The sequence below is a fragment of the Lissotriton helveticus genome, chromosome 1_1 (assembly GCF_964261635.1).
Source record: "Lissotriton helveticus chromosome 1_1, aLisHel1.1, whole genome shotgun sequence".
Taxonomy (NCBI): Eukaryota; Metazoa; Chordata; class Amphibia; order Caudata; family Salamandridae; genus Lissotriton; species Lissotriton helveticus.
In genome coordinates, this window is record NC_136057.1 from 1185384261 (window position 1) to 1185407966 (window position 23706).

The 23706-nt window shown below is 42.1% G+C and overlaps 1 protein-coding gene across 1 annotated transcript in view; it reads right to left on the reverse strand.

Annotated features, from left to right (window-relative positions):
• Window positions 1–23706, reverse strand: part of FBXL13 (F-box and leucine rich repeat protein 13) — a 1354404-nt gene that overhangs the window by 1009601 nt on the left and 321097 nt on the right. The window contains exon 9 of the mRNA XM_078679367.1: window positions 8831–8966. Coding sequence (XP_078535493.1) covers window positions 8831–8966 — 136 coding nt within the window. The remainder of the gene's footprint in view (window positions 1–8830; window positions 8967–23706) is intronic.

Sequence of the window (23706 nt, forward strand, 5' to 3'; positions counted from 1 at the left end):
CAGATGTATAGGACAGGGACTCTGTGTGCCAATGCCGTGGTAGCAGCTTTGGCCCTGGTGGAATGGGCACGCAGCCCTTCCGGAGGTTGCTTCCTTGCCAGGGCATAGCAGATCTTCATGCAGAGCAGGATCAAGCGTGAGATGGTATGCTTCTGGAAAGGGATATAGAAGGAAATCAGAACCACCAACAATTGAGACCAGCTCACTCTATTTAAAATGATTTCCAAAGACAGACCAAAATGGAAACCATGTCAGTGGATGTGGGCTAGCTCCAAGTAATTAATATAATTTGCCTTCACACTTTGTGTTCATTTCGCTTATTTGAAATATATGGTAAAGCTCATTCATTTCTCCAGTGTTTTGTGCTTGACATGTGCAGATGATACTCTTTAAAAGGTAAACATGGCAATTCTGCTAAAATCAACCGGATCCATGGCTCCATGTCTTCGAGGGCAGACCTGTTTTACAGCAGCTCAGCTTTCCACATACGATCTTGGCAAGCAAAAACTGAGAATAGGCTACCACTATTTCTGTGAATTTGTCTGAAAATTGTTTTGCAGCATTAATACTTTTCTGAATTCACATGCTGGGCATCATTCTGCCATCTAGTGGTTGGGTCCGGAATAGTCTTCGTTTTCTTTTTTTCTTTCTCTGTTCTGGGTGTCGTCGACCACCATTTGGTGCCAGGTCTTTGTGACGTCAGACGGCGCCCTATTGGTAGTTGTACATGGTAGCCATCCTCAGATTCTCTTTTCCACCATTGGGTCTGGAAGCAAGGCAGGAGCCTCCGAAAAAGTTTTTTAAAAAACCCTCAAAAAATAAAGAAAAGGACAAGATTTCAATTAAACTCCATCGTCCATGAACATCGATACCGGAGAGAGGGACAGAATGATGAGAACAACACAAGAAGACAACAAGGGTAAAAAATGGTAAGGTAGGGGCCCTGGAAAATACCCCCTTCATGTTCTGCCCCAAGTGCCACCACAAGTTCGCCCAGCGTGATCCACATGGCGTGTGCAACCTCTGCCTGCCCAAAGACCATCAGGACAAGGCCTGCGCGGTGTTCCAACCAAGAACACGCCGAAAGCGGAGGGTGGCCCACTACGCAATGATGTCACAGACTTTCAAGAAAATCTCACTGAAGGACCTAGGGCTTTCCAGTGATGAAGACCAAGGAGTCCCGGCAGAATCGACGCACGAAGGCTCGGACGTCGAGATTATAGAGGGTAACTCCGAAAATCCACCCAGGAAGAAATCGGGTGAGGCTGAGAAGAAGACGGAGAAGGTAAGACACCATTAACATCCGTCGGAACCGAAGGGCCACGACAACAAGACGCAGCCAATGGCAGCCCAGACACCGAAGAAAAAGGTGATCGGGTGCCAGCTGCGATCGAAAGAACCCCACGGAACCCTACCAAGGGAGACCAGTGAGGGAAAATCGTACAAGGCACCATAGACGAGGGTCAAACATGAGACCCCAAAGGGAAGCGCAACGCCATCGAAAGAACAGGCAAGGGCAAGCAAGAAAAAAAAGTCTCCAGCCTCTGGCACCTAGAGAGTCCTCGAGGTCAAGAAAAAGAGGCTACAGCTCGAAGCCGAAATGGCAACGCTTCTCCAAAAGAAGAAGGGCTTTGACGCCTCGCTGAAGGACTTTCGAATCCTGAAGATCCCAGCCGCTGAAAAAGAAAACGTTGATGCCGAAGGGGGGGAAGACGCCAAAGGGAATAAGAGGAGAATTTTGGGTTTCCACCAACCCCAGAACCTCACGAGGAAGACCCAGAGGAATACACAGATGCTCCCGAAGAGGCTGATGACTGAGAATTCTGAGGACACATGGAATGACCTCGACACCGAAAGCCCTGAAGAGGAAATATGCTTCTATCCTTCAAAGGCATCACCACCAGATGATATAGCCTTCTACAACAGACTGGTAAAAAGGGCAGCAGACACTTTCGGAGTCCCCCTTGAAGAGAAAAAAGGCGCCCCGTGTTCACTTCTTGAAACATTAGCCCCAGCCAATGAGGGGACTCAATCCTTGCCAATGCTGCCAAGCATTTTAGATCAAGGCAAGAGGGCCTTTAAAGAACCAGCCTCAAGCAAAGGAGTTACACCGAGGGTCGAGAAGAAGTAAAAAGCCTCCTCCAAGGACCCAAAATATATGCAGGGAAACACTGTACCTGACTCCATCATCATTATCACAGCCAAGAGAAGAGCAAATGCCATCTCTAACAGTTGACCACCACCAGAAGAGGAAAGCAAACAAATGGAAATGGTGGGCAGGAAGATGGAGAAGGAGGCAGCGACCCATTGCAAATTCTAATGCCCTACTAAACAGCAGGGATGTGGAATTCCTATAGCCTGACGCCCAGGACATATTGTTTGGGGTCAAAGGCAACACGTTTTCAAGTGTATTTTGGCCTTGGGACAAGTAGGCCTAACCCCCTACAGCACAAACCCTTTGGCTGCCAGTTTACAGTACCACATTATAGATAACGGAAGGGCAATGTCTGCAATCAAGGTAATATTTGTGCACATGTGCTGATGCTGTTCAAACTTGTATTCATTGTTCATTAATGTAAAGCCTTTATTATTAGGGTGAGCGCTCTCACTTTAAGTTAATGTTGTAAGATCGGACTGCACTTCTGACAGTTGTTCCAGTTTAAAAATGTGTACAGACGTTTTCAAGTTTAGCAATATGCTGCTATGTATAAGGCTCCCAGAATGCTCTCTGATTAGATGCAAATATTTGCAGAAGCTTGAAAGCAAGATTTATGCTTCTTTGCTTTCTAAATAAAATGTTCACAAAAAAATGTAAGTAGGAAAAATACATTTAGCTAAACTACTGTAAAGTTTCTTAGTGCCATTTCTTTGCAGTATCATTTAGTAAAATATGTTGATGTATACTAGTATTTCCCAAAAATATTCAGAATGGAAAATCAGTGTAACCAGTTTCAATAAGATTTGGGAAACAAAAATAAACAATCATTGGCAAAGCCAGTAGGTCGGAATTTGGGGATCAACCTTTTGGTTTTGTCCATGTGTGACTTGTTTTGGCATGGTTTTTGTGAAACCTTATTGGTGTTGGAGCTGCCTGGCCCTTACATTTATAACAAACATTAGCAAAAGAAAAGAAAAATTTGATCTCAAAAAGCACACATTACCACAGTAGTTCCTAGCACTGTACAGGACTACTCGGTGTGCTGATATGCTCCTTGTGAAACAGCAGCAGCCAATGGAGAGAAATCATTTTCATAAATGCAAAAGGTTATGGTTAACGCCAGACCTAATTAGGGGACCAATTAAAAAAGGAAGTCTCAACAGGGCACCATGATATATTTTTTTGCATCAAGTGCTGATACATGGCTTTTGTGAATTCACAAGGATTTACAGAAGTAGGCCAAGGAATCATACTCCTAGAAAATATTTGTGAACTGCATTTTAGCATGAGCAAATATGCATGTGCAGATTTGCTCATGCGAAAATCTGAGTGTTTGCAAGTTCACTTTCCCTTCAACCACCTTTTCCTCAACCCTGGAAGAAGTTTTACGTCTACTGTTGTCAGGAGTAAACTTCCTACCTTTCTCAGTATGGGAAAAGATAAGAGAAGAGTTGGTAAAAACCCTTAAAGCATGCTACGATATGAACCCTGGCACATTCAGAGAGGCTATGTCAGAGCTCTTATATAATGAGATTGCTGCCATAATTTGTCGTCGCATGAAATGACACAAAAGGGACAAGTGGATTTTGTTACAGGACAAGTAGATTTAAGAAACAATCTGCCCCAAGGACAAGTAGATATTTTATTAAATTCCACACCCCTGGCAGCGCTTGGTGCAACTATATTATTTACATGCTGCATACGTCACCCCGATGCGCCTTCACTGAGCCGGATTCAGCCCAACTTCTGATTGTGCTAGATGTGGTCACGACCCGCAGACTTTTTCCACTTGGTGTGGGTATGCTTGGAGCGGTTCTGGGGAAGATTGAGGAGGAACTCACCGAGGTTCTGGGCTGGGAGATCCCCCATGACCCAAAGCACGCGATCCTGAGCATCACTGATGGGCTGGATGGGTCTCGGAACGAAAAATTGTTTTATACTACGGCAATGGTGGCTGCAAAAAGAGACATTGCAGCCTCCTGGAAGCTCCCTGAACCTCCAAGCGTTGGACGTTGGAGGACTGGGGTGGACTGGTGTGCCACGCAGGAGAAGGTTATGTATGAGGCTCGTGGATGTCCTAAGAAATACCATAGGGTTTGGGGGAAATGGTTGGGGGAGGTGGTTTTATTCATAAAGGGAATGTCCAATTTTATACTTATATCCTTTTACCAGTGTTTGTAAACCAGGTGGTGCTAACTTCCTTTCTTAGTCCTAGAATGTCATTGCGTGAGGCTGTATGGTTGGTGTATTTCTTGTATTTTATCAATTCAATAAAACCAAATTTGTTTATCAAAAAAGAAATCCACACCCCTGAAACAGATACCAGCAATGGGATGAGATTGAAGAACTCATCAACAAACTCCACGAGGTGGAAAAGAAGAGAGGAAAATCTATTGTCCAGAAAGGCAGAAACATTGCTAACACATTCCTTAAATCTGCACTGGATGCAGCAGACACTGCTAACAGGCAATTGTGCACAGTTGCACCTTGAGAAGACATACCTGGCTAAGAAGTTGTGGTTTTAAACAAGAGGTTCAAACATCCATCATTAACAGACCTTTCACAGGGGAGGTACTGTTTGGAAAGGAGGTGGATGAATCACTCAAACAAATAAAAAAGGATAGGGAAACTGCAAGAGCAATGGGAGCTCTACAGCAAAGAAGAACCTTCAAAAGAGGTGAGTTTAACAACAGAACCCCCACAGGAAGAGCAGCATTTGCACAGAGGCAGCAAATGTCACACCAACAACAAGGCCAGCGAAGTGGTCAGCAAACAAGCCAGCAAACAGGATACCAGGGTGGCAGCAACAGCCCAAGCAGCCCTTTCAAGGCAGAGGCAGAGGCCAGACCTCAAGAGGAAGAGGAAATGGCTCCAATTGACTCCGTCACAGACAAGGAACCACATATAACACCAGTGGGAGGACGGATTGCACAATACCAGCATCAGTGGATAAAGATCACCACAGACAAATAGATTTTAAGTTTGGTAAAATATGGGTATTGCATAGAACTAACCAAAACACCACCTGCAAACCCACCAAAGAAAAAGTTCATAAAATCAGAACTCAAACAGTTAAATACAGAAATCAAAGAACTTCTACAAAAACAAGCAATCGAACTGGTTCCAAGAGAGGAACTCTGGACCTAAGGTTTATAAATAAATACATTTTAACACAACACTTCAAGATGACTACTCTACAGGAAATAATCCCACAGCTCCAAAAAGGGGATTACATGGCAACAATAGACCTCAAAGACGCCTATTTGCACACACCAATGAACAAAAAACACAGAAAATATCTCAGGTTTCTGCACAATGGAACACTCTACCAGTTCATGGTACTATCATTCGGGATTAAATCAGCACCACATGTGTTTACCATGTACCTAACTGCAGTTGCGGCCCATCTGAGAAGGGAGGGAATGCACGTCTATCCTTACCTGGACGACTGGCTCACAAAGGCAAACCCAAAGCAAAGATGTCTCAGCCACATGCAAACAGCAATCCACACGCTGCTGGAGCTAGGATTCTCCATAAATTACAAAACATCCTCAACAATACCAGAAAAAGAAAAGATTTTCCTACGTGCACGACTAAATTCAAGAAACGCACGTGCATACCCGACGCAAAACAGGGTACAAACTATCAAACAGGAAACAGCCCTCTACCAGAGGGGGCAATCTCTGACAGTGAGAAGAGTCATGAAACTCATGGGCATGATGGCATCATTCATCCCACTCATGCCTCATGCCCATCTACATACGCGCCCATTCCAACAATGGCTCACCATCAACTGGTCCCAAGCCACAGGGAGTTGGGAGGATCGAGTGGTTCTTACGCACAAGCTGCAGACAGAAACACAATGGTGTGCATCCAACAATATAGCACTGGGGAGACCTTTCAAAAACCCAACTTCTTCTGTTATTTTTTTGTTTTTTTTCCAAAACTTTATTCGTGAATGTATATTCATCGCATAAGCATACATTATTAGGCAGCAAACATGCAATACATCACGCTTTTTAATTTACTCCCAGTCCGCAAATGGAGGGCAAAATCTCAGTAACTAGGTCGTTTCCGTACAGATTTATGCACAATATCAGGGTCCTCTGTTTTTGCCAGGACATGTCCCAACTTCTTCTGTGACGATAACAACAGACGCATCCCTCAATGGATGGGGAGCACACTTCAAAAAACTGAAAGTAAGAGGCCAATGGAGCAGACAAGATTCCATAAAACACATACATTACTTGGAAATGAAAGCAGTATTCCTAACATTGAAGACGTTCCAGAAACATATTCAAAAGAGAACTGTCCAGATTCAAATGGACAACACCACCACAATGTTCTACCTCAACAAACAGGTAGGTACAAAATCATTTCCACTAGGCTAATTAGCACAAGATCTGGCATTGGCAATACCTCAAGGTATCAATCCACAAACAATACACCTACCAGGAGTATACAACACAACAGCGGACCTGCTAAGCAGACAGAACACCTGCTCCCACGAGTGGGAATTGAAGGACAAGACTGTACAATACATCTTCCAAACATGATGAACACCAGTGATAGACCTGTTTGCAACAGTACAGAACAAGAAATGCCGGTCCTTTGCCTCAAGGTTTCCTCACCACCTGTCAAAAGGGAATGCCTGTCACTAAATTGGTCAGGGACATTTGCATACATTTTTCTTCCAATACCCCTAATCCAAAGAGTAATAGAAAAAGCAAAGCAACCAGGAACAGACCTAATTCTCATTGCTTCACAATGGCTGGGACAGACATGGTACTCGACATTGCTAGAAATGTCCAAGGGACAAATCATAAAGATAAGAGCAGACAAGGACATGTTGACAATGCAACAAAGTCAAGTCTTTCATCCGGAACCAACAACGCTACTCTTAGCAGCTTGACACCTGAATACGTAGAATTTGGTGACCTCAACCTGCCTCAGCAAACAATGGAAATTCTAAAAGAGGCAAGAAAGCTAACAACAAGAAAATGCTACTCAGCCAAATGGAAGCGATACACCACCTGGTGCAAAGCTAACAAACAATTAAACTCTATCACAGCAGACGAGAATCATATATCTAACTAACCTCTTAGATAGCCACATCAAGTACTCAAGCATAAATATACACCTTGCTGCCATTGTGGCATACACAAGGGGAGAAACATGGCCGATTTTCTTAAAACGACCAATCATAAAAAGATTCCTAGAAGGATCAAAACGAATTGCTCCACCTAGAACAACCCCAGTCCCCATGTAGAGTCTGAATACAGTGCTCACGCAACTCATGACAAAACTATTGAAACCAAGGCACAAAGCGGAACTCAAACACATCACCTTCAAAACAGCCTTCCTCATTGCCAATACATCTTTACGAAGAGTGAGTGAATTACAGGCATTAACCATACAGGAACCATACATGCAAATCCACAAGGACAAGGTTTTTTAAAAACAAACCCGCAATTCCTGCCAAAAGTGGTATCCAAATATCACTTAGATCAGAGTATTCGCCTCCCGATTTTCTTCAAAAACCCACAAACAAGGGGAGGAAAAAACCTCCATAACCTGGATGTAAGGAGAGCACTACTGTATTACCTACAAATGACTGAACACGTCCGCAAAACCAAACAGTTGTTTGTCACCTATGAGGATACAAACACAGGAGCGGCAGTCACGAAGGCAACAATTTGACGATGGATAGTACAAACCATCCAACTATGCTATGCAACAGCTAACAAGGAATTAGCAGTGCGACCAACAGCTCACTCAACAGGAAAGACAGGAGCGACTCTAGCATGTATGGCCAATGTGCCCATAGACACTATGTGCAGCGGCCACATGGGCATCAAACAAAGACTATTCCGGACCCAACCACTAGATGGCGGAATGATGCCCAGCATGTGAATCCAGAAAACTCTTCAAGCTGCAAAACTACTCCTACTGGTAAGTAACCATTTCGTTACTGTGCATCCTAAATATCGCACTAAATATACCTAAAAGGTTAGGCTCTGAAAGGGGGTAAGGCAAAAGAAAAAAAGCCTGATTCAAATAGGCTAAAGCAATTGGCAGTCTAATTATCTGAAAGCTGTACTGCTCTGTACTGTTCAGTGAAAATTATAATTACATTAGAAAATTTAAAGGATGCTAAGTGCCCATAGACAAAGGATGCCTAGACATGTCTAAATATCATACAACATTTAAAATCCTTATATTTAAGAATGGATACACAGTATTCTCTCACCAACAGAACAACATCTACTTCTTGAAAAATAACGATAAATATGTTATGTTGTTAAAAGATAAAGAAAATGAATACTTGAGTATCATAAAGAAACTGTAGAAGGCTTGTGCATATAGATATCATGCTTAATTTATTGTATTTTTGGGAGCATAACAGATCCCTGCATTTTCACCTCAACATTTCTAATTTAGAAAAAACATTCTTGTGGTTTCATTATTAGTAATGTATGTTTACACAAAAAATGGAGTAATGGCAAAAAATCGGCCACAATAATGCAGAAAATTCTCTTGTGAATAATAATGAATTCATGTTTTCAAATACTTTTCATATTATTTTAACCACCAACATTAAATAAAGAGGAATCCATAAAAAATGAGAAGAATATAATTGAAAAGAAGCCATTTGATAAGTAGGGAACTTACTTATGCTTTTAAAGCTTGACCAACGTAAAACAGAACAGCCTCGAAGATTCAAACGAACTACGTAGGGACGGCATTTTTGCAATAAATTTACTACGATTTTATCGTTGATCTTGTGCCTTGCAGCTGTAAAATCAATCTAGAAATATAAACATAATTAAAGAATATTCTCAGACAATTTCAAGTATATATTTCACAATTATGCATTCACACAATTAAATATGGTAAACTCATGTATAAGCCTATGCTAAACGGTCAATGAACCATGACCATCAACAATCTTTATAATAAAGGGATATTGTACTCTGAATCACCTAAATGATACAAGCGTCATCTATGGAATGCTGCCAAACAGTTCTGCTTATTTATACATTTCATCTTACATCGTAACCAGAATAGGATTTGGCTGTTGGGGGACTAGATCCCAAACTCCTACTGGTTGGTATTTAAGCCTCTTTCTTATATTTTCCCTTGCAGAGGGGGAGCTAAAGGAAGGAGAATGAGCAATAGAAGTGTAAACCACAACAGTCTGAATATAGTGGTGAACAGTAAAAAACATTGTGCTCCTTGGGTGTCTTATTGTTGGTATTGAAAGACATAGTTATAATGGGCTCTTAAAGAAGTTTCATTCAAAATATTGCAATTTTAAACACAAGTATTATCGAATCAAGATTTTGCATGTGAGCGTGGACACCTTCCTGAATTGGATAACAGACTTGATAGGGATTTGCTTAGGGAACATAATTTGCTCATCATCTGTGTTGTAGGTGGGGTTGTAATGTTCTCCTGAAAGGGTGTTCCATTGTTAATGGTTTTGCAAACCACTCATAACATAATCTAATGGGACAAGAAAACAGAATAGAACATATTACAATGTATGGAGTTTGCACTGTTATCTGGTGGATGAGGTCCACTTCACCTCCATCCCTCCCAAGGCTTACATTCACACTGCAAAACAAGACCTAATATTGCAAAACTCCCCCATTTGAAACAGGTTCTTTTTGCAGATACTGAGACCATGAAATACATTTCTGAAGCTTTGGAGGAGGCATAGTTTTACCTTACTGTTGAGTCCAGTTATTACAATGTATATGGTCACATTTTAGGTGTGATGTAAGAGCCTCCTTTATACATCCAATCCAAATGATAAAGTTACTTACCTTTACTAACAATCTTTCTGGTGGATACACTGTCTACGTAGAGATTCCTCACCAGCTGAAACCCCCCAGGTGCCAGACTGGGCAAGGAAGATGGTCAAAATTACATTTATAAATCATCAAACAATAAAATATGGGAGAAACATGTATGTATTTTAGGTCCCCTGGTTGCTTTGCTGTGATATTGATGTGGGTATCTGGAAAGGTCCTGATGAAGGTGGTCTAACTACTCTTCATATACCGCCGAAACGCACGTCGACCTTATACTAAGCCTTGTGCTCTGAATATAAAAATCTATTTGGTCGTGGAGGTTTTCTTTGTCACACATAACCTCTACCTTGTTTAGATGCTCGTTGGATGAAGTTTTGTCAGAGTGTGTATGTGTATGAATGGTTGTGATATGGATGTATTTATGGAAGGTAGTCCAGGGGTTGTTTCTCTATTGAATGAATTTGTATATGTAACATTTTATGTCATTATTGTGATAATTTTGTTTTTGGATGAATTTTTATAATCAGTTTTTTCTATTTATTTATATATAATTTTTTTTTTAAAGACCTTTATTGTGCAAAAGTAGTATTTATTTATTTATTTATTTAAAATATTTATAAAGCGCGGCTGTCACCTGGCAGGTATCCTGGCGCTAGTAGCTACTCTTGTGGTTTATTGACGAGGGTGAACTAAGGCTGGCCGATTCTTTTATAGGGGTAGAGGAAAGAGCCATGTTTTTATACGTTTCCTGAAAGAGAGGAGATTGGGGATATGGCGAATGTCGGCAGGCAGGCTGTTCCATAGCTTGGCTGCAGCTACTCTAAATGATCTACCTCCCATCCTGGCCTTCTTACATCTGGGCACTCTCACAAGGCAGGCAGTTGTGGACCTAAGTATACAGTTACGGGCCCACAACCAGTCCGGCTGGCCTCGAAATCAGATCAGAGCACATACGGCAACAATAATACAGCTCAGCAGTCTCCAAAGTCAAAAAACAGCAAACATTACAACGTCCCACAGATTGGATGCGATTACCGAGTGCAAGAGTCTTTAAGGTCCATTTTAAAATTAAGTTATAATACAAGAAGGATCAGAGACCAGATAGTCCATTGAAACACCGAGAGGGCAATGTGCACAGAAGGATATCCAAAAACGGAGATGCATAATCGGAGGAGCAGTACAGAACTACATTAATCAGGAGAAAGAGGCATACAATCAAATTTCGTATCGTGCAAAACCCACCCCACATACATAAACAACCCCGTAGAAGCGAGCGTGAACCCCAAGGAGACGAAAAAGGCACGCAACTACACACCTAGCCTCCATACTGACCCAGAAAAAGAGGGAAAGAAAGAAAAGACAAACAAAAGGAAGAGAGTAAAAATAACGCTCCATAGAACTAAAAAAGGACAAAACAAACCCCCCCCTACCCCCCACCCTACACGCATGCAGAGGCTATGGCCTACCCCCCCCTCGCAGTGTGCCTATCGCCCAAAAACGAATACCCGAAATATAGACAAAAAAGAGAAAGAAGAACAAGAAAGGAAAGGTTACAGAAATCGGTAGGCGGAACATACATATACACACACACACACAGACTCCCGGTCTCCCCAGCCAAAAAGGTACATTCTACCCCAGAAACCACAGCAGCTACAGGAATCGATAGTGCGATAAAATTGGGGAGAGGCAACCTAAGCTGCGCAAAGAGTGTAGCCTAAAAAACACGCCAATTCACCCCCCGGCCACCACACAGATGTAGTTTTTTCTATTTTGAATGAAAAAAAGGTATACATAAAAAGAAAAAGAAAAGTGAAATGTTATAAAATATGAAGCAATGAAATAATAAAAGTAATGAAAAACTTAAATGTCAAGTGTCACTGTTGTGATTAGATGTATGAGGTAACTCGAGAGTAAGCAAGTCTTTGATTTAAGGAATAGATAGGCAGAATATTTAGTGGCCCCCTATTTGTCTCTCCTTCTCGTAGACTTTGAGAAGGCCTTCGATTCAGTGGATTGGAGTTACCTGGAGGAGGTCTTGGTAGAGATGGGCTTCGGAATCCACTTCCGCAACCTGGGTAAGATGTTGTATTGTCAGCCACAGGCTCAGGTTCTAGTCAACAGAGCTCTGTCCCGCCCCTTTCCTATCAGAAGGGGTACGAGGCAGGGGTGCCCCGTCTCACTGCTTCTTTTTGCATTGGCAATGGAGCCCTTTGCTTGTCTTGTCCGTTCTGATCAGGTTCTCACGGGGTGGAGATGGCCCAGCTTCGAGGAAGACAAGATCGCGCTGTATGCCGACGATGTGCTGTTATTTTTGGCGGACCCTGCTCGGTCAGGACCCCGATGCCTTCGGGCCTTGGATCTCTTTGAGCGCACCTCGTTCCTCCAGTTAAACCCAACCAAATCTGTCCTGGTTCCCCTTCACCTTTTGCGGGAGTGCTTTGATTGGCAGTCGACAATCCCTCTTCGGCGGCAGTCCTTCAAGTACTTGGGGATCTGGGTGGCCCTTCTCCCTGACCTCGCTTTGTCACTTAATGTCACCCCGCTGGTTAAGCGAGTCTGCACTGACCTCCTCAAATGGCTAACGCCACCACTGAACCCTATGGGCAGAATAGCCCTATTTAAAATTACGATTCTGCCCAGATTCCTATACATGCTCTAGAATACACACCTCTCCATCTCCAGATCCTGGTTTCGTGAGAAGGACAGCTTGGCCATCAAGTTTTTATGGGGAGAGCAGAGGCCCAGGCTGGCCCTGGCTCAATGCCGGATCCCGCCCTTTGACGGAGGTTTTGGGATGACGAGCTTCTATCTTTATGATTTAGCGACTCGACTCCTAACCGTGCACGACTGGTTCAATGGCGGTTGGTCCGATCCGGCGTATCGTCTGGAACTGCACACCCTGGGTCTGTCTAATATTCAGGGGATGCTATACGGAAACAGTGTTTCCGAAGTCTCCCGGAGGTCACACGCGGAGTGCTCTTGGCCTGGGGGGCCTCCTTGCGGCAGGTACGCTGGACGGATAAATTGACCCAGTATACTCCTTTGTGGTGCGGCTCCAGACTCCGGGAGGTTGTTACTCTTTTGGGATTCTGACCATGGGATCTCATTGGGATTTCCCTATTAGGTGATGTCTGGAGTGAAACCCACTTACGCTCCTTCCATGACTTACAGGCCCGGTACTCCCTTCACTCTTCCCAGTTCTTCAGATACCTGCAACTAAGCCATGCCCTCCACTCTCATATCTCAGCACTGGCAATCTAGGAAAGGGAGGAATCTCCTGCATCTATCGTTCTCTTAAAAACAACACTCCCAACTCACTATCTCAACTCCAGGACAAGTGGAAGGGTTGGCTTGGGGCCTTGGAGGGCGCCCACTGGAGGGCCGTATTGATGGCTCCCAAAATAATTACAGTCTCGGCGAGGCTTCGACTAGTCCAAATATACTACCTCTACGCTGCCTATCTTACACCGCTGCGCCTCCACTGCGCGGGGTTTCGGCCGATGCTTCCTGTCCCCGTTGCCTTCACCCCAGGCAGATTTTTATCACATGGTATGGCTTTGTTCTGCGTTCAAGAGGTATTGCAAATCCGTGATCGGAGAGCTCATTGAGGTCATGGGCTAACAGGTTCCCCTTGACCCACTGAACGTACCTTTGTGCATGACTGAGGGGTTGGATGGTACCAGGGCTGAGAAGCTCTCTCTTAACACAGCGCTGATGGTGGCCAAAAGGGACATTGCAGCTCACTGGATGAACGACTCTAAACCTACATTGGCGTGCAGGGGAGTGGACTGGTGTGCCGCACAAGAACAGCCTCTATATGCGGCCAGAGGATGCCCCAAAAAGTTTCGTCGAATGTGGGGCAAATGGGTCGGGGTGACAGAGGACTAAGGGGTTTTAATGAGCAGTCCAGGACTGGAGTGGGAATGCCAATATCTTCCCTATATATATTTGCCTTTGTATGCCACTGTGATTTGTTTTTGTCCTTGCCTTGTCCTATACATCGTAACCCTGATTGGTGCTGTTATCTTTGGTGCGATTTAAAATCAATAACATTGGTTATCAAAAAAAATGTGAAAATGCACTTAAAAATCCAAAAGTGAAAAGAAAGCTTCTGGCTCAAGTAAGTAGTGGTAAGTGTATGTAAGACATATAACATTAAGTCTAGAACAGCACCACACAAAGGAGAGACACTGTCTTTCTAGAAGTAGGGACGTAGGCAACAGGCTCAGACATAGTTCACATAGAGTTGAACCTTAACGTACTACAGGCCAACCCATTTTGGGTTAAGATCTGATCCAATCTCCATGAAGCAGTATTTAATAAGGGAGATTGTAGAAAGAGTATGTGACCCATCCTAGAGATAAATGTCATATCTAAGAAAGAAGGTCTCTGGTTTAAAGCTTTACTGTCTGTATTTCGGTATGTATTTCTGAACATATGTATGTGGTATTTGTACAGCAGAAACCTAACCAAAAAGCAGAGTGCCACGCAGAGTCAAAGTCATGCATACAGTCAATAAATGATAAGAGAAGTAGCTGTATGTTGGCAACAGAAGTGTACTGTTACAGTATTGTGATTTAGCATGCCTTAAAGGGGTGTTTCTTCCATTTTTTCATAAGGAGTGGCGCTATGGCTGTCCTCATCGACATGGGGATGTTGTTCCAGATCCTGAGTGCACATACTATGACAATTAATGTATTCTTTTTGTTAAAACACAATAATTTGATAAAGAAATTACATGAGTCTGAAGACAATTTACACCAGAACAGCTAGAAATGATTCCATAGGATGTTTTATAGGTGGACCAAAGGGTTGTCTACCTTTCATTTTTTACAGCTCCCATAAGCATGTTCAGCTGTAGTAATAATGGTAAGAACCCTGCGAAAACTTGCAGGTACTAATGTTCATTGGATTATTGGAAAAGTTGACTTGTGTGTTCTTATCTGGTATAAGTTTGGTATCTGCCAGGGAATCACCAGGATTCCACTTTGAAAGGAGTGGTAGTGCATCGAAAGGAAGGTTTCAATATTTAAGTTTAATATGCACCGGTCAATAGGCCTTTGACAGTTCACTGGCACAATATTGTGGTAAACAATATTGTTGACTAAAATATTGTGTCAATAATATTGGTTATCACAATATCATGATCCTATACTTATAATGGTTAGTAAGAACATATCGTAAGAAATACAGTTGCCACTATTATCGTCCAAAAATAGACATTTTTAATATAGAGTTTAAAGTAGTAAATGTTAAATATTTTAATATATCATTTTAATATAAAGTAAACTAAATATATTCCACTAATATTTAATACTATACTTAAATATATACTTATATGAACACACGTTTTTATTTGTACTATATATATATATATATATATATGTATATATATATATATACAAACACACCTAGTGTAATATAATAAAAATATTTACTTTACAGTACATACATGTTTTAGATTATAAATTCATTTCTATGGGAGGGCGCGCGACGCGGCGAAACAAGATGGCCGCACCCTGCTGAGCTCCGCGATGTCGAGCGGCGCTCGCTGACGAAGGGATCCTTTTAAGTCAGCGTTTTTCATCCAAATCAGTGGATTCTGCATACGGAGGCGCCCCTCTCCATTTGGGTATGATTTTGTGGCATAACATGCCGTTTTTCATCTAGTTCTATGAGGAAATGCTCCTCACTCGACAACGGCCGCCATTTTTTTATGTTTTTATTATTATTTTCTCAAACAAAGTTTTTTTTTCCTTTTCTCACTTTCTTTGATGCTGCAGTTATTTATGGCAAGCCCTTTTGCAGCTATTCCTAATGAACTTTCATCTTTTGCCTGTTTGGACCATTTTTTATGGGAACCTTAATTCGCTTCAGTGATTTCCTCTAACCACTTATTACTGGATACTGTTAAATACTCTCCTGTCTGCATAGATGTGCTGTCCTTTTACCAAGTTATGCTGTATTTTTGAGTCGTTTTTACTGCTCTTCACCTAATTGCTACTGCCTCACTTGCCAGTTCATTACTTTCCAGCGCTTTGGTGGCCCTTTCATTCCCTTTTGTCTTTATATTTTGGTCCTCTTGCTGTTCTGCGTACAATGGAACCCTCACATAACTCTAAGACTCACGGTGCTGCCTCTGCTACACGTAAAGATTCGGCTTCTACTGGTAAACGCCAAAAAAAAGACCCTCCATCCCCTTCTAAATCTCCACTTCCTGTTACGTTGGAGGATATCATGGAGGAATTACGTCTTATACGCCCTTTTATGACTGATACCTCTACTACTCTTCAGAGACTTGATGATAAATGGTCCAGTCTGGATAAAAGGGTATCTGACGTAGAACAAAAAATTAGTGCTGCTAAAGATGTTGTAGCCAAGGTTGCCAGTCTTACCAAGGACGTTGACCTGCTCAAAAAAACCTCTGAGGATTTGGAAAACCGCAATCGGTGTAATAATTTGCGCATTTATGGTATTCCGGAGAACTTGGAGGGGTCTGATATCATTCACTTTTTAAAGACTCAAGTCCTACCTATTACTGGCCTTCCTAAGCACTTGGATGTCAATATACAAAGGGCCCACCGTCATGGACCAAAGAACTCTTGTTCATCCTCTAAACCCAGAGGCATTATTGCTTGTTTTCTTCTCTATTCAGACCTTATGTCTATTCTTCACTCTGCTAAGCAGCACAAGCAGTTACTTTGGTCTGGCCATAAAGTTTTTCTTACTCAAGACGTTTCTAAACCAACTGCTGCACGGCGCAAGAAGTTTCTGGACTTGAGGCCCACTCTTCGATCTATGAATGCCCGATATCGTCTCATCCATCCTTGTTTTTTTAAGTGACCTACAAAGAAAGAACTTTCAGCTTCGACGATCCGGCGGACCTTCGGAAGTTTATCAATACTCATAAGGATGAATCCATGGAACTTAGCAGACCTTAATTTGTCTGTTTTTATGCTTGTTGTCTTATATTTTTCGCTATTTTGTTCTTCATGGTAATGTTGTTCCTGTTCTTTTCATCTTGTTTTCCAGGTTCCCACTTCGTTGTTCTCGTTGTTCATTCCATTTTCTGTGCTGCCCCGATGTCTGTACTGTGCATTTCGTTCTGCTGCTTTCCTTTCCCAATTGTTTGGTAAGTTCCCTTCAATTGTATTATTTGGTCGTGTTTGGTCTCTAGACCTATTTATCTAATCTCTGTTCTCTCTGTTCCTATTGTTTTGGAGACCATGCATTTGATTTTCTCTTTTGCTTGTGCGGTTATCTTGTTCTTTGCTGCTCCCTCTCTCACTTCATTGTCCTTCGTGTCTTAGACTTCAGTGGCTAAAGCCATGTGGCTTGTTGCGACCCTTTTTCTTTTACTTTATCCCATGGGAGTTTTGGTCTCCCACTCCCTCCTTTTTACCTTCATTTCCTTTCCTCTGTTCTTTAACTCTACTCCTTCTTTCTTTACCTCTTTTTTTCTTCTCTTCTGGATTTTCCTTTCATTATCATGCCCTTCTCTTTTTTCAAGGGATTCTGCATTTGTTCCTGCTCCTTTCATTTTCTTTTCTCCTCGCTACTCATATCATGACTTTCCTCAGTCCTTTCAACTTCTCCACAATTTGCTCATTCCTATTTTCTTCTTTACAGTGGTTATGGGTTCTAATTTCTTATTCGCTACTTTCCTTCCAGTAGCCTTTCTTATTTCTTCTCTATTTTTTATCTCTTGCTTACTCCCACTATGTTATACTCCTTATTTCCTATCCTCTTGCCTATTTTTCTATGACTTCCAGAAATGAGTGGTCTTCGTGTCATTTCTTGGAATGTTAAAGGTCTTTGCAACCCAGTCAAGAAACAACGAGTTCTATCTCATTTAGCAAGACTGAAATGCCAAGTTGCTCTGTTACAAGAAACAGACCTCTCCCTTAAAGACTTGTCTTCTCTACGCAAACACTGGGTAGGAGAAGTTTTTTGTTCTCCTTCAGTTAGTAATAAAAATGGAGTTATCATTTTGTTCCATAAATCACTATCTATTCAGTTAAAAAATGAGTTCTCGGATGTTAATGGTAGGTGGTTGTATTTGGATGTTACAGTTAATAATACGGATTTATCCTTTTGTAATGTTTATGGTTCTAATGGTATCGATTTAACTTTCTGGAATGATTTCTCTATGTTTCTTTCCTCGCATGCGACTGCTGATTTAATTGTTGGTGGTGATTGTAATCAACTAATGGACCCTTTCCTGGATCGCAAGTCTCAAAGTAGATTTATTCCCAACAAGATGCAAAAGTCCTTTTATAAAGCAATATCTTCTAGAGGCCTAATTGACTCCTGGAGGTTATCCCACCCTGATACTTTAGAATTTTCCTTTTCTTCTCCTGTCCATGCATCACATTCCCGTATAGATTAAATTTTTCTCACCCAACATACCTTCCAATTCATGACAAATGTTGAAATAGGTTCTATCCTCATTTCTGATCATGCCCCCGTTATTCTTTACATCGACCTACCTTCTCCTACTCCCAGTTCCCGTCGATGGCGCTTCAATAACTCTTCTTCTTGACCCCCAATTTAATGACCAATTTAACCTTTTTATGGAGGAATTTTTTTGAAATAACCTCAATTCGACCTCTCAATTCCACTTCATCTGGGATGCTTTCAAAGCAACAGCTAGAGGTTATATCATTGACTTCGTCTCTCGCAAGAAGAAACACGCCCTTTCTAAATCCTCCCTTATTCTTAAACAGATAAAGGAATTAGAGCATCTTTTTTACACCTCCAATTCTGCAGAAGCCCTTTCCTTCCTTGTCAAAGTTAAAATTCAATTTAATAAATATTCTTGGGATGCGGCCTGTAATAATCTTCTTAAATTCAATTAAAAAATGTATGGTGGGCGCAACAAAGCCGGTAAATCACTTGCCAATTATCTCAAAATTAAGAAACAGAAGTCCAAAATAGCTGTCATTACTGATGTTCATGGAAACCGTCACTCCACGGATGATAAGATCCTTGAATGCTTTGTTCAGTATTACTCCTCTTTATATACACCTGAATTGACACCGTCCTCTGCTCAAATAGACTCATTTTTTCAAACCATACCCAAATCTTCTAAAGCTGTTGTTGATTTCTCCTCCCTTGATGCTCCCATTTCCGAAAAAAAGATTCTTCAGGCCATTACTCTCTTACCTAAAGATAAATTACCTGGCCCTGATGGCTTTACTGTCCGTTTCTATTTTCACTTCAAGAACTTTTTATTACCACATCTATCTTCACTGATCGCTCATTTTCTTTCTATGGGGGAATCCAGAGGTTCTTTCACCCAAGCCATGTTATGCTTACTCCCAAAAAAAGATAAAGATCCCTCTCTCTGTAAAAATTACCGGCCCATTTCGTTAATTAATACAGATTGCAAAATATATGCCAACATTTTAGCTTCCCGTTTAAATATTGTTATTCCCGACCTCATCAACATTTACCAATCTGGTTTTGTTAAAGGCAGATCTATCACAGATAATTCTAGAACTCTTTGTAATATTATTCACCTTGCCTCTAAAATGAATGCCCCACTCGCTGCCATCACCCTTGATGCTGAAAAAGCTTTGATAGGGTTAGTTGGGATTTTATGTTCGGCGCTCTCCGTTGGCATGGTTTTAGTCCACACATTATTAAACTTATTCACCTATTATACTCAGCTCCTTTTACCTCCATTTGGGTTAATGGTGCTCAATCTTCTTATTTTCCTCTGCACAGGGGCACCAGACAAGGATGTCCCTTGTCTCCCCTTCTTTTTATTCTGGCTTTAGAACCCTTTCTTGAAAAAATACGGCGCTCCACATCATATTCTGGTTTCGTATATAAGAATCTAGATATTAAATTCACAGCTTATGCCGACGATATTTTACTTTATGTTTCTAAACCTCATACTTCTCTAACTGCTCTTTTTTCCTTATTTCGCGAATACTCCTTAGTCTCTGGGTATAAGTTGAATATTGATAAATCTGAAGTATTACCCCTTAATACATTTTGTCTCCCCCATATGTTTCAAGCTTCCGGTTTTGAATGGAACCCTACGAATATCAAATGTTTAGGTATCCTCTATGCCAACAATGTCAAAGATACCATTAAAATTAACCATAAAGACATTCTCTCTAAGCTCTCCGCTCTTATAGACCGCTGGTCCCCATTATTCTTATCTTGGTGGGGAAGATTGGCAACCATTAAAATGATGCTTCTACCCATTATCAATTTTTATCTCTCAATGCATCCCATCTCCCTTGCCGCCAACTTTTTTACACTCATAAATCGCATTCTTACTCGGTTCCTATGGAACAACCGCAAGTCTAGGATTTCTCTATCTCGTCTTCAGCAACCAAAGAATTTGGGGGGGGTCAATTTTCCCAACCTCGTCCGCTTTCACTCCTCCTTTACTTTAAAACAAATCTGGCCTTTCTTAACTGACTCATCCCCTCTCCCTGTCACAGTCTGGAGTGCACTAGAATTGGCTCAGTTTTCGCCTTTCTCTTTTCTCACTGCTACCCATTTGTCTCAACCCCCTAAGCGATTTCTCTCACCCACCTTCAAACTTTCAAGGGCGCTCGCACTATCTTTGTTTCGCTCTTCATTCTCTCCAGCACGTCTTCATTCCCTCACCCAGTTATGGTATAATCAATCCTTGAAGATCAATAATAAATCTCTTTTTTGGAAGGAATGGATTGACAAAGGCATTATTTATGCCGATAAGCTTTTTATTGATGATTCCCTGTTGGTTTTCTCAGATATTTGCACATCCTTTCACATACTCTTCTCAATACCCTGCGCTTAAATTAGCTCTGACTACTTTCATCTCTCATCACAACTCATTACCTGATATTGCTCCGTCAGATTCCCCTCCACCAGATTTCACTATTCCCCACAAAGCTGCTGTTATTTACAAGATTCTTTCCCGTTCTGCCCCTGACTGTTCCAAATCCAAACCCGAGCTTGCATGGGAAAGAGATTTGTCGCAGGACTTTTCCTTTTCTGTCTGGGATTCCATTTGGTCTAAAATTCACACTGTCTCCCGCTTTGCTAGTACCACTCAGACCCTATATTTTTTTTATAATCTACTTTTCCTTACCCCCTCGGATTTATTCAAGTACAAATCTTCAGAATCTAGTCAATGCTGGTCATGCCCTCACTCCAACAGTGATCTTTTTCACATGTTTTTCACTGTCCATTGGTCAAATCCCATTTGGCATCGAATATGGGCCAAGTTGAATGATATTTTAGGCTCTAATTACACTTTTGACATTGTTCATATTTTTCTAGGTGGTTCCTCCCCCATTTGGAATGTTTCATACAATGTTCGTAAATTTATAGATTTGTTTATAGCTATTTCTTTGCAGGTAATCACTAGGAATTGGAAAGATACCTAAAACAATTCTTATAATGCTTGGTGGAATTTGATATGTCACCATCATAGACTTGATCGTGCCTATGCTACGACTACCCCCCTTTTGATCAAAAGGGATTTGTTATGGTTGCCTTTAACTGATTTTCTTTCCAGACATATGCCCTAATATGCCTTAGTTGGTGTTTTATTTAATGTTTTTTTAAATGCCTGCTTTTTACTTTCCTTCCCCTCTCCTTCTTTCTCTCCTCCTTTCTTCCTCTTTTTCCCATTTTTCACAAAAACCTTTTAAAAGCATTTTCTCTTAGTATATATATTTAATATTCCCTTTTTGGGATTCTTTTTCTTGATTCCACCTGTATATTGCATTTCTCTATTTGCTTATTTTTTATTGATTGTGATTTTGTACTAATGTTTTACTTGGTATATTTGATTCAATAAAGCTTTCTAAACTTAAAAATAAATGCACTTCTATGAAAATATTTGTCTAGACATATTCACTTAAAAAAACAAAGTTTATAGGGACGTTATAGTTATGTTCAGATTTTACACACACACAAAGCAATAGAAATTCAGCAGTTATAATTACACTTATCTCAAGGAACTATATCTCATGCCCTAAGGTAACTATAAATCACACCCCGGCTGTGCGCGAAGTGGTGTTGACTGCATGCAGGGGGTTGGCCTCAGGGCATGACCACAGGACAGGCCCTGCAGCCAACCCCTGTGCGCGGCAGTTGGATTAACGTATGGTAGGTGCGTAAAATTGAAACCTAACTATAACGTACCTTTAAATTTGTTTTTTTGGATGAATTTGTATGTTTTTTTTTTAATTATGTTTCCTAACGTCTCTGTAACATTTGTTTTTTTCATTGAATTTCTATGGGTTTTTTAATGCTATTTCCTAACTATAACATGTGTGTAACCTTTGTTTTTTCAGTGAATTTCTAAGGTTTATTTAAATAAAGTAATATTTGTTAATCCAACCGCTGCCATGCACGGGAGGGTTGGCTGCAAGGCTGTCCTACGATCAGACCCTGCAGCCAACCCCACGCTGTGCACCCCAATCCCCCAAATAGCAGCCAACCTGTGCGCCCCCTCCCCAGGCCACTTGTGGCCCCAGGGACCTTGTCCCCAGGGGCCCGGCACATTTGTTAGATGGAAGGGGCACAGGTCCCTCTCCCTGGGCCAATTTCTGCCCCAGGGAATTCATTCCATGGGCCCTGGCACATTTTGTGGGGGAGGGTCCACATGTCCCTCTCCCTGGGCCAATTTTGTACTCAGGGACCCCATCACCCGGTACATGTTTTTATGTGGAGGGGTGGTATGTGGTACTTGGCCCCCTCCCCAGGCTATTTTTGACCCTGTGGATCCCATCCCTCAGAGCCCACCATTATATTCTTGGGGAGGGGCATGCAGCCCCCTCCTCCCTTGGCTGATTTCGGCCCCACGGACCCCAACCCCTGGGGCCCGGCCTTATGAAGATGTGGGAGGGGGCATGACGCCTATCTCCTGGGCCGATTTTGGCCCCGGGGACCCCCTCCTCAGGGGCACGGCCAAAGTTAATAACGATAGGGGAGCAAGTACCCCCCTTCCTTGGCCAATATCGAGGCCCAGCCAACTAAGGGTGGTGCCCACCCACGGCATCCACCATATCCTTGTTGGGGCCCGTTCCGGGAACCCCGTGGCCCCAGCCAGCTCCCCACATCCAGGGGGAGCCGGCATTGCTCCTGCCCACAGGGAGCAGCTAAAAAAAATGCTGCTCCCAGGGGACTAAAGCAATATTCAGATTCAGTTTCACTCTGGAGTCTACTCGCAGCAGGCAGGAGCATTTATAAATCTCCTGCCAGCTGGGAACGTACTTTGTGTTTGCTCTTGCTTGCCTAAGCTTTGAAATTGCTTTGGCCGAGTGAAAATAAAAACAGGTTTCCCTTTCCGCCCACTGCAGGCAGGACAACTGCTTAGTCACGGAGGTGTAATAGCAACAAGGGGTTTGGCCCTAGGCGGCTGGACAGGGCCGTAGTAAACTAAGAGAAAGGGGGGGTTTGTCCTAGCCTTCACATTCATATTGAAAGGTCATCTAGTGGTGTCAGCTGGGAACGGACTTTGTGTTTGCTCTTGCTTGCCTAAGCTTTGAAATTGTTTTGGCCGAGTGAAAATAAAAACAGGTTTCCCTTTCCGCCCACTGCAGGCAGGACAACTGCTTAGTCACGGAGGTGTAATAGCAACAAGGGGTTTGGCCCTAGGCGGCTGGATGGGGACGTAGTAAACTAAGAGAAAGGGGGGGGGGGTTGTCCTAGCCGTCACATTCAAATTGAAAGGTCATCTGGGAGAAACTGGGAATGAGACACCATTAAATGACC